The sequence below is a fragment of the Berghia stephanieae genome, chromosome 13 (genome assembly GCF_034508935.2).
Source record: "Berghia stephanieae isolate SIO BIC M18660-M18661 chromosome 13, UCSD_Bste_1.3, whole genome shotgun sequence".
In the NCBI taxonomy this organism is placed as follows: domain Eukaryota; kingdom Metazoa; phylum Mollusca; class Gastropoda; order Nudibranchia; family Aeolidiidae; genus Berghia; species Berghia stephanieae.
Genome location: NC_088372.1, coordinates 28,776,724 through 28,789,223, shown reverse-complemented (window position 1 = coordinate 28,789,223; position 12,500 = coordinate 28,776,724). Strand labels below are relative to the sequence as shown.

Genomic DNA, 12,500 nt, shown 5'->3' with positions numbered 1-12,500 from the left:
ATATGTTGATTGCGCCGAGATAAGAAAGAGCACAAAGGGGTTATCTAGACCTAGATATGTAAAATGCAGGAAAAGATGATAAAAACGAAATAATGAAACAGAACCAACAAACAAAAATGTAGTAAGTGATTGTCACAAATATTCAATTTGACAGTTCGTTGAGTGGAGGAATTCTACTTAATATTCAACAATGAATTGGGTTGAGCTATTGATAAATGTAGAGATAATTAATGTTCCCTCGGGAATCAAATCTTATTCAATTTCATAGTGACAAAGTGGGGAGCAGGCAATGATGGTGGTTGAAGATAAAGACCTGAAAAAGTGTGTATAAAACAGCAAAGCAAGAAAGTAAAATACATTAATTAATATGCAGCTGTTTTACTAAATCTTTCATTGTTTGTTGCATGTCAAAAGCAGATCTAATTGTTATTATGTATCATTTTTTTCTTTTTAAAGAAGGGTAATAATCCATAATATGCAATCTTGTAAAAAAACATTTTATATAGATAGCGCAATATCCACTAAAAGTGCTGAAAGCGCTTTACAAGGGGTCCCTGGCCAACAGCAACACTTAAAATGTAGAACAAGACATGACGCCCGTTAGGCGATAATACGATTTTTTTATTCCGACAGAGACAACGCTGTTAACAGCCAGGTACTCATTTTACACCCGAGAAGGGTAATAATCCATAATATGCAATCTTGTAATTACAAATTATGATAGTCAACATCTGTTGTCAAACAAACATCTCTCTTTTTTAAAAGTATTTCAAACAAAACAGGACGACACTTGTAAATGTCTCCACAGGTTACCGTTTCGTTGTCTTTTACGGCTATGTGGTCTTGTGGTATGACATTCGCTTTTGGATCGGAAGGTCCTGGGTTCGAGCCTCGCTCGGCGCATAGTTGAGCCTTTAGAAAAGGTTCTTTACTCACATTCTCTCACCGTATTCAGGTGTAAAATGAGTACCTGACCGTAAACATCGTTGTCTCGGTCCGAAAAAAAAACGTAATATCGCTTTATAGGCGTCATGTCCCGTCCTACATGTTAAGTGTTGTTGTTGGCCAGGGACCCCTTGTAAAGCGCTTTGAGCACGTTTAGTGGATATTAATTGCGCTATATAAATACTCTAGTATTTTGTTTTTTTTTAGACTAGTACATGATTTTAACACAAGCGCAGAACCAATAAGTATGTGTAGAGATTACGGATTACACATTACACGGTAGAACAATACCTCAAATGCATTCCATCTTGACGATTATTTATATTATACTCATGGTATTTTAAGTGATGTATGAGAAGTTGAGCCACATGTAAGAGAACGTAAATCATTCAATGTTATATTAAACAGATGAATCATTATTATTGATTTTACAATCCCTCAACAAAAAACCCACATTAAAACATCGGTTAAATAGCCTTGACCCCGACCCGCTCCCAGTTTCCGGTTGCGGTCAGGGACAGACCGTGCAATAAACTAGGCATTCAATCAAATTCTGGTCGTAACGAACTACGCAGTTCTTTGATCTGAATACGATGTTAATACTCTCGAATTGCTTTCTTTTTTTCTTTCTTTTTTCTTTTCTTTTTTTTTTTTTTCTTTCTTTCTCTTCTTTTTCCTTTTTTATTATTTTTCATATAATTTACAAAGGTATTATAATTTTGCAATAACAAATCAATTTTTTAAAATCATGCTGAATTGAACACAAAAGGTGGACGTAAAATGAAAGCTCTTGTGCAATACCAAATCAATTTTTTTTTTCAAAATCATTTTGGCTGGAAAACTGACCAAGATAAGAAAGAAAAAAAAAAAAGAAATATATCAACCCGAAGACTTCGAGAAGAAGACTCAGGATTGAGATTTTTTGACAAGTTTTTTTGTTTTGTTTTGTTTTTTTTTTTGGGGGGGGGGGGGGGTCATCTTAACTCTTTCCTTACCAGCCATTTTCAGGATTTTCCCAAAACTTCACACCCAACTAACACAAAAGAAAAAAAATATCACTCAAACTCAATAGCAGTAAAGTTACTGCGATACATGATTTCTTTAGGAAAACATGCTCTACAACACACTGGTTCATTATCTTTAAATTTTATGATGTACAAGAGACATTTGAAAAAGAAAAATGTTGGTTGTATCGTAACGAATGTGACGATTTTCCTATAGTTGGTATGGAGAGGGTTAATCTATCAATATTAAATATACAATTTTTGGGCCAGAATCGTTATTTTATACATGAGTTTTGTCAGCGTACGACAGTACCTAATGGCCATGGTAGATAATAATATAAAACCTGAAACCAGCTGTTACAAATGAAACATTATTCTGTTGTAATTTAAAACCAGACTACACAGTGTGTTCTAGTCCTAGGACATCGAGTTATTTTCTTGACTTTTGAATGATTTGGAATTCCCCACTATAGATAAGAAATGGATGCCGTGCTGGACACACGTAAACTCTATATTTACAACTGGGTTTACACAAACAGTTATAAATCATTTCATAGACAGCTTTTAAAAAACACAAATTAATACCCTGGTTTTGAAAGTAAGGCTGTAAAAAATTATCTTTTTAAAGTTCGAAGCATTTTTGACGAAACATTAATAATAATAATAATATAATAATAATAATAATAATAATAAAATAATAATAATAAAATAATAATAATAATAATAATAATAATAATAATAAATCAATTAATTAATTAAATAATAATAATAATAATAATATAATAATAATAATAATAATAATAATAATAATAATAATAATAATAATAATAATAATAATAATAATAATTCAAGATGCATTTTTCTCGAAACATGAATTTTGGACAAAGTCACTTCCGGTAGTCGGGCGATGAATAATATAATGTAGTATGCTACATATTATTAGTATTTATCAACGGTGGGGGTTGGGGGGGGGGGGGGGGGAGGGTTGTCTTCATTTTTCCTTTCGTGCTTTCATCCAGTCTAAAACGAGCTTTTTGGGACTTAGCTAGGCTAGGATAGCACATAGACAAAGCAATACTGGATAGAGGAAAGCCTGCTGCGACTAATCAATTACACGTAGACAAAAGTCCTTGTCGTCTAATGACACGTTTTCTTTCGTGCCGTTCATTCATTAATTTGCATAATATATAAGCACAACAACGTGCTCATTACTTGCGTTTGCCATTATTAAGGTCATCACGTAGCCTTGGCCTCCATTGGGGGGTCCCGATAGCTCAGTTGGTAGAGCACTAGCATCACACGCATAGGGATCTAGATCGATCCCAGGTACAGTCGAGATTTTTTGTGTCCCCCCCCCCCCCCCTTTGTCCATCCCCAGTGATTGGGTAGATGGGTCTGTTAGATCTGACGGATCGTACTTTCTGGTAGGCTAGCGTCCTATCCAAAGGGAAGCAAGCAACTGCTATAGTCCATTTCACGCCATAGAAATCGGCATAATCTCCGGCTCCAGGGTAGTGTTTTTTGCTAATTTTGTTCTAATTGCGTATAAAACCTTTCCAGTTCATGCGATATAGAAACCGGATAACTACATGTATCTTTTTCCAGCTTTTGCTACAATCAAGAATTCCTTTCTAATTCCTCCTCCTCCTCCTCCTCCTCCTCCTCCTCCTCCTCCTCCTCCTCCTCCTCCTCCTCTTCCTCCTCCTCCTCCTCCTCCTCCTCAAGTGAGAAGGGGGGGGTTATATGTATATAGACAAACTGACAAAGACATGAAGATAGACAGACAGACAGACAAGACAGATTTAGAAGACAGTCATTGATATCGTAAACAAACCATTTTTTGTAATGGAAAGGAATAATACGTTATATAACATTAACATACAAACAAACAAAAATGAGAAACGAATATTCAGAGATGAACAGACAAACGTACTCGTTATATAATATTTAAAAATAAACCCAACCGAGTGATAAATCAACAATTAAATAAACATGAGACGTGGAAATCTCCCTAAAAACCAAGGGGAACTCCAAAACAAACAAAACATACAAAAAAATTTAAGAATAATAAAATAAATTGCAATGAATAATAATAATAATAATTAATAATAATAATAATAATAATAATAATAATAATAATAATAATAATAATAATAGTTAATAATAATAATAATATAATGATAATGATAATAATAATAATAATAATAATAATAATAATAATAATAATAATAATAATAATAATAGTTAATAATAATAATAATAATGATATAATAATAATAATAATAATAATAATAATAATAATAATAATAATAATAATAATAATAATAATAATAATAATAATAATAATAACGTATTCGTGTACATGTAATGTGTAAACTTACTTGTCTTCCTTCATTTTCTTCTCTTTACTTTCCATAAATCCACACTGTTATCCACTCCAAATCCAAAGGTATATCCACAGCGTAAGCGTAGTGTATCCATAAATCCATATTCACATTCGAAATCATAACTAGCTATCTAATCCTCATTATCTACTATCAATCCAATTGTTGAAATAGTGTACGAATGAATATTACTCCGCACCGATAATATTATATATAGTTTAAATCGTCACCATGGTAACAAAAGACTATTTCCTGTAGTCGGAGTTATCGAGTTATCCGTGGGAGTGATTGGTGTTGTTTATTCATTATGAAATTGCTCATAATTTAATTAGGAATCAATATCAAAGTTTGTATTGATTTTGGTTGCATTAATATTTTTCCAAATGAAATGTCTTGAAATCAAATGTAATGCGTGGCAACAATTAAAATCCTAATGGAAAAAAATTGCAAAAATTATCATATTTACTAATTTGTTTCTAGCAACAATTTCAACTATGTATTTTTTTCTCCTTTTAATATCATGAGAACAATACAACATAATGTATAAGTAGGTACAATTTGTTTTGTTTTTTCTTTCTTCTTTTTCTACATTTAATCAATACCCGTGATTCATTGTAGAAATCCAACAGTGCAAAATGATTTTCACGAATACATACAATAAAATGTAAACTGATGTGTTCTTATTTGCAGGGCTGATAATCCAAAATAATTGTTCTGGTCCATTTTTTGCAATGGAAAGGAAGAAATACTCTAAAACCAACGCAAAATTTGTCCATTTCACCAATGTTGAATAAAATACCATAAATAACTAAATTCGGTTATCGGACCTGCAAATGTGTGCACATTGATCTAAACCTTTCTCTGTCGTACACTGACAGAATGTTGTTTTAGGCTAATGTTTGGAAATAATTATTTATTTTTTTTGTTACTTCAAATATCGTTCGACAAATTACCCCCCCCCCCCCAAACTTGTCCAAGGGGGACCCGATAGCTCAGTTGGTAGAGCACTCCCTTCACACGCAAGGGGACCAAAATCGATCCCGGGTGCAGTCGAGATTATTTTTCCTCTGAACCCCCTGTCTACCCAGCAGTGAATGGGTAGCTGAATCTGTTAGATTTGTGCGGAAAGTACTTTGCGATAGACTAGCGTCCTATCTAAAGGATAGCAAGCAATTGTTATTGTGTCCTTTTCACGCTATAGAAACCGGGATAAACTCCGGCTCCATGAGCCTAATGGCTCTGGGGGACTACAATTTTACTTTACCAACTTGTCCCCAATTTTTTTTTAACTCTTAAAACTTAAGGAGACTTCTGACAATATAATGTTAATAATGTCTGCCTCGGTGACTCAGCGGCACAAAAGTCAAGCAAGTTTAAGAAGCGTGATCAGTGGTCGGATGGTTGACAGTGATCGTTGGAAATTCTGGTCCTGACTTTATGTCCTTGGGTAAGGCACTTGGCACACATAATCCCACTCGACTCGGGTGTGAACGGGCACATAGTTACAAGCAGTAGAGGATAAATGTAAGAGCGTTAGTACAAAAGGGCGTCTTGCTGGCGATTGGTAAGTTGCGGCTATGTGGTCTTGTGGTATGACACTCGCTTTCGGATCGGAAGGTCCTGGGTTCGAGCCTCGCTCAGCGCAAAGTTGAGTCCTTGGAGAAGGCTCTTTCCTCACATTCTCTCACCGTACTCAGGTGTAAAATGAATGCTGGCCGTTAACAGCGTTGACTCTGTCCGAAAAATAATGTAATATCGCCTAACACGCGTCATAAATGTTAAATGTTACTGTTAGCCAGGGACCCTTGTAAAGCGCTTGGAGCAAATGTAGTGTATATTACGCTATAAAAAGCTCAATTAAATCTCAATTAAAAGTTGCGAAATGGAAATATGAGTCCATGTGGCCTGCTGGAAGATAAATAATTTCATTTTGAAGAGTAATGAGCATGGTGAATCCGTGGAAATGCGCGCTATATAAATGTTCGTCTCTTTATTTATAATTACGTAATGTTTCACATGTTGCCAATCATCTCATTTCATCTTTATTTATTTATCGAGGTTAATAATAATCCCGGCCAAATGTCAGTGTTTGGCAGTAATCCTCTACAATCTTCTTGTTGCATGACAGTCAGTGTATGTGTGTGTGTGTGTGCTGTGCAGGAGTGTGTTTTTGTTGTTGTTGTTGTTGTTGTTTGTGAGAGAGAGAGAGAGAGAGAGAGAGAGAGAGAGATAGAGAGAGAGAGAGACAGAGAGAGTGCGTGTTGTCTCATTCCGTTTTTGTCTTTTGTTTTTTAATGGGGTTTTTTTTTTCTTTATTTTTGTGGGGGGTTTTTGGTGTTTTTTTTTTTTTTGTTTTTGTTTTTTTTTTTGGGGGGGGGGACTTCTCTCTCTCTCTCTCTCTCTCTCTCTCTCTCTCTCTCTCTCTCTCTCTCTCTCTCTAATTGTTTCTTTTTTCCTTTCTTATTTGTGTATTCGTTTTTAATGGATGTTTTTCCATGACTGGGGAGCAAGCTATAAACCGCTTAAATCAATAAATGTCTGAGCCAGCTCAATGTCAAGTCGTGATTGATGTTTGTAGATGAGAATTGATTATATCGTCACTTCAATGGCACAAAAGGAGACCCGTATTTATTGGAAGCAATAAAGGATTGTTGCGTAAGTGTGAATGAAAAGAGAAGAAAATATACTTATACTTATAGGTATCGTAAATGAGCGGAGAGAGAGAATTTACGATGAGAGTGGGACAGAAGAGGGACGACCGGTTGACAAGGGGGAGGTAAAAAAAAAGTTGGGAAGGGGGGGGGGGGGGAGAGAGAGAGAGAGAGAGAGAGAGAGAGAGGAGAGAGAGAGAGTTTCCAAAATACTGCTGGAAGTAGAGAGAGGGGGAAGGGGAAGAGTTGATAGATAGATAAATAGATAGATAGATAGATAGATAGATAGATAGATAGATAGATAGATAGATAGATAGATAGATAGATAGATAGATAGATAGATAGATAGATAGATAGATGATAGATAGATAGATAGATAGATAGATAGATAGATAGATAGATAGATAGATAGATAGATAGATAGATAGATAGATGTGTGTGGCTATGTGGACTTGTGGTATGACATTCACATTCGTGTCGGTAGGCCCTAGGTTCGAGTTCCGCCCTAGGCAGCGCAAAGTTGAGTCCTTGGAAAAAGCTCTTTATTCTCAATCTCTCACCGCATTCGTGTTTAAAATGAGTACCTGGTTGGTCAAGATAAAATATTGGAATAACAGGCTCCACGCGCCATTTATTCTCCCCTAGATGCTAATTGTAGCTATTAGCATGGCACCCCTTGTAAAAAGCTTTGAGCACGTTTAGTTGATAATGCACTCTATAAAAGTTCATGTTTAGAAGGATAGGTAAAATAGTGCAGTTAGAGAGAAATGGAAGGTTAGATAGATATATATAGATTGATAGATAGATTATCTATCTATCAATCTATATATCTATCTATCAATCTATATATCTATCTAACATTCCATTTAAGATATCTATCTAAGATAGATAGATAGAGAGGGAGGAGAGAGAGTGAGAGAGAGAGAGAGAGAGAGAGAGAGAGAGAGAGAGGGAGAAGAGAGAAGAGAGAGAGAACAAGCAAAATGATGCGGTATGTTATTTGTGCTGAAATTCTACACTATAATTTATAACAGGCACGGTTGGTCCTATTTCCAACCCACAACAAAGGGGGTTATGTTGAATCAACAAGAGAATCGTGTTGGCTTTTTCATCTTTCTTTGAAAACTATTCTTTACGGCTTATCACCTAATACATCCCACGGTCACGCTTGACCGGTTCACGACACTTATTGACAATAGGGAAGTTACTGGTGTACCTACTTATCTACGTGAGATACCTACTATGTATTCGGACTTTTTCTCGCCACGGTGACGTTTAGAGTGCAGACTATTTAATTTACATCTGACAAAAGGTCTGGAGCTAGTAACAGTGTTGAGACGTTTCTATTCTCTCCTCTCTCTCTCTCTCTCTCTCTCTCTCTCTCTCTCTTCTCTCTCTCTCTTTTTTTTTTTTTTTTTTTTTTTTTTTTAAGCTCAGGAATAAGAGGCTTCCAAAATTTGCCATCATTTTGTTGGTTTACTTTTTAAAAAGTTCTAATATATTTATCTTTTTTTCTTTGTGTTTTCGTTTTGTTCTTAAATTTCGTTGGATTTTTATTTATTTTTTGTTGGGTTTTTGTTTTTGTTTTTTTTTTTGTTTTTTTTGGGGTTTTTTTTTGGGGGGGGGGGGTTTGTTTTTTTGTGGGGGTTTTTTTTGTTTGTTTTGATTTGTTTTGGGGTTGTTTTTTTGTTTTGTTTTGTTTTGGGACGGGGGGGGGGAGTTCCTTTTTAAAAATAAATTAAATTGTTTATTCGTTTAATTTGTTAATTAATATAATTACATCTTGGACCCTGGTTGACTATCGAGCCTGTCTGCTATCTTGAGTTGTGTTTGTTTTGTTTTGTTTTTTTTTGTTTTGTTTTTTTTTTTGGGGGGGGCTTAACGCTGTTAATGGCCAGATACTCATTTTACACCTGAGTACGGTGAGAGAATGTGAGTAAAGAGCTTTTCCAAGGACTCAACTATGCACCGAGCAGAGCAAGGCTCGAACCCAGGACCTTCCGATCGAAAGCGAGAAAGTCTACCACAAGACCACATAGCCGCACTAACAATCTGATTTGTTTTTGTTAAAAATAGCTTCAAAATTATTTCTTTTTTTTTTATTATTCATTTGAAGTGGTGTTGTATAGATAGAATGCGCTTGGCTAAGAAGCTCATAACATTGCCATCCGGAAGTATAACCAAAGAGCGTGTAGGTAACGATTGTTGTGTTACCACGAGCTCTTACTTCCCGCTTTTGGTGAAGCCACGAATCTTCCGTCTTCTACTCGTATTTTCTTCATTGTATCAGTAAGCCTAGCGCACATGATACACGCGGAGCACACCCACCTCGCTGCCTCGCCTGGCACGTGGCAATAGCATTGCGGTTAAGAGAAGTGAGAGCTCTTGGTAACTACGTTACCCTACACACTCTTTGGTATAACGGACCAACACACAAAACTATGTGTAACCTTGAACTTTTATAGTCTGGATAATACAGTTAAGTGAGAACTACTCATAAACGTGGATGGCAAAAAAAAAACAATAACAAAGACCCGATTGACGTCAACTTCATTCTATCTTTTGACACAAGAAAAAATGCACAGGATGGACAAGGACAAGGCTGTCCCTGTCTGGACGAATGAAGATTATAAAAAAGGTAATTACTGTAAACTATGCTATACATTATGATCGTGTCATCGCATCGCATGGACAAGTCGTGGTTTGATAGAAAACCCCAACGTGTTTTATGTAACATGGCGGGTAGATACAGGAGAGAGAGAGAGAGAGAGAGAGAGAGAGAGAGAGAGAGATGGGATGAGAGAGTGAGACAGAAAAAGAGAAAGAGCAGGAGATTGGGAGGGATAGAGAAAGAGATAGAGCTATATATATATATATATATATATATATATATATATATATATATATATATATATATATAGAGAGAGAGAGAGAGAGAGAGAGAGAGAGAGCGAGAGATAGATAGATAGATAGATAGATAGATAGATAGATAGATAGATAGATAGATAGATAGATAGATAGATAGATAGATAGATAGATAGATAGATAGATAGATAGATAGATAGAGACAGCGAGAGAAGAGAGACAGGGAAAGAAAGAGGCACACAAATATATATATATATATATATATATATATATATATATATATATATATATATATAAGAGAGAGAGAGAGAGAGAGAGAGAGAGAGAGAGAGAGAGATTGAAAGGATATCGACCGTGAATGTAAGAAAACATGACGCGAAAGCGGGGATGTTTTGAAGGTAAATAGACGTAAAAGGTGAATGGGTGACTCGAAAATGTTGTAAGTTAGCTTCGGGCGAAAGTTTGTGGTTTTTTAAGTGAAGTGTAAATGAGACTATGATAAACGAGAATGTCCGTAACGTTTCGTCACCGAAATACAATAATATCAGGTAATTTGGATCGCTAGTATCTAGTAATAGAAATGATCTAGTTTTAATCATTTTCTCTAACGAAGTGACTATTCTCATCCCCTAGTCTAGGATGCTAGTCTTCATAATAGTAGTCCACAATTGTTGTATGTTTAATCCAAAGGTTGTAATGCAGTAATTTGTTAAGTTTCTTGTCACAAGTTGCACAATTTTTTTTTTTTAATCAATCAAATCCAAATCGCAAAAAGCCGGCGACGTTTTTTTCGGTAATCCAATCGGCCCGGGGGGGGGGGGGGGGGGGGGATGAGAATAGAGGCAGCCTTTCTCTAAATATAACAATGACAAAATGAAATCATAAAATAGCTTGAGAACATTTTTAAAAATTGAGCTTTTATATAGAGCGATATCCACTAAACGTGCTCAAAGCGCTTTACAATGGGTCCCTGCCCAGCAGCAACACTTTACATGAGACATGACGCCTGTTAGCGATATTACAAACAAAAACATTTCGGACAGAGACAACGCTGTTAACAGCCAGGTACTCATTTTACACCTGAGTACGGTGAGAGAACGTGAGTAAAGAGCCTTTTCCAAGGACTTAACTATGTACGGTGACGAGCGAAGCTCGAGCCCAGGAACTTCCGATCCGAAAGCGAGTGTCACACCACAAGACTACATTGCCGTATCTATATATAATATAGAAGAATGTCCTCCAAATTTTGGCTTGATTTATTGATGAAAAAAATGTCTGGCGCAGACGTGAACTGTGAGAATCAGATCGTTGCTTTTTATTATTAATTTTTTTTTTTTTTTTTTTTTTTTTGAGGGGCCGTCTTTTTCCGGGAAACACCTGACCTCTCAAGGTCATTAAATCAGTAGTACTTTGTATCAGGAGTTCTTCGTCATATTGTGAATAATAAGGGCAGCGGGAAGAAGGGTATTTTATTGTTTTATCCATCGATTCGTTTTAAACTTGTTCGTTATAAGTGTGTTCTGCGGTAATACGAACGAGCAAAAAAGTCGCCATGACACTTTGTCTTCTGATTTACATGTATGAATATTCGCTGTCACCAGTCACTTATGACATGACAACATAGTAATGTCATGGTTGTGTTTGTATTTTTTTATTCCACGATCAAAGGACTGAAACAAGCATCAAACGCATCATCCCATCATAGACTTAGACATCTTCAATGAGAATCAACATTGACTACGGAGTGATGCCATTCTTGTTGTGTTTGTATATTCAGACCTGCCAACTGAAAAATGGAAAAATTCGTAGTTTTTAGGATATAAATATTGTAATCGCTAACCCTAAAAATCAAGAATTTACCCCCACAGGAATTATCTAACACTTCAAAATCCTTAAAATTTTGTTTGAAAATAAATAAAAAATAATAAAATTCCCTTTATTCATCCCATAGGGGAAATTTGTCTCTAGGGTCTATTCCAAAGGGAAGACTGGAATAACCCATGCGTCAGCCGCAGTGCAGCGCCGCAAATTGAGCTAGGGCGAGGTGACATGCTCAAGACCACACGCACAGCGCAGCGGCGGGTGATCGAACACGGTACCTTTCGGGTACGAAGCAATGACCGTACCGCTGGGCATCAACTTTCAATTGCAGTAAGTTTTAATGACTTAGAGATGCTCATGAAATTCTGAAATTGGAGCCAAAATTTCATAATTCTAGGAATTATTCGAAATAGCAGGCAGGCCTGTATATCACTCCATAAGATCAAAGGACTGACATAAGCGTCAAACGAATTCCATCATAGACATCTTCAATGAAGGACTGACATAAGCGTCAAACGAATTCCATCACAGACATCTTCAATAAAGGACTGACATAAGCGTCAAACGAATTCCATCACAGACATCTTCAATAAAGGACTGACATAGGCGTCAAACGAATTCCATCACAGACATCTTCAATAAAGGACTGACATAAGCGTCAAACGAATTCCATCATAGACATCTTCAATGAAGGACTGACATAAGCGTCAAACGAATTCCATCATAGACATCTTCAATAAAGGACTGACATAAGCGTCAAACGAATTCCATCATAGACATCTTCAATAAAGGACTGACATAGGCGTCAAACGAATTCCATCATAGACATC

The 12,500-nt window shown here is 36.0% G+C and overlaps 1 protein-coding gene across 3 annotated transcripts in view; it reads right to left on the bottom strand.

Annotated features, from left to right (window-relative positions):
• Positions 1-12,500, bottom strand: part of LOC144958744 (uncharacterized) — a 184,815-nt gene that overhangs the window by 99,575 nt on the left and 72,740 nt on the right. For 2 of the 3 annotated variants that reach the window (XM_078890915.1, XM_078890916.1), the window contains exon 2: positions 4,331-4,763. The exons of the other annotated variant lie outside the window; for it this stretch is intronic. In XM_078890915.1, the coding sequence (XP_078747041.1) occupies positions 4,331-4,365 (35 nt within the window). In that variant the 5' untranslated portion in view covers positions 4,366-4,763. The remainder of the gene's footprint in view (positions 1-4,330; positions 4,764-12,500) is intronic. 3 annotated transcript variants of the gene reach the window in all.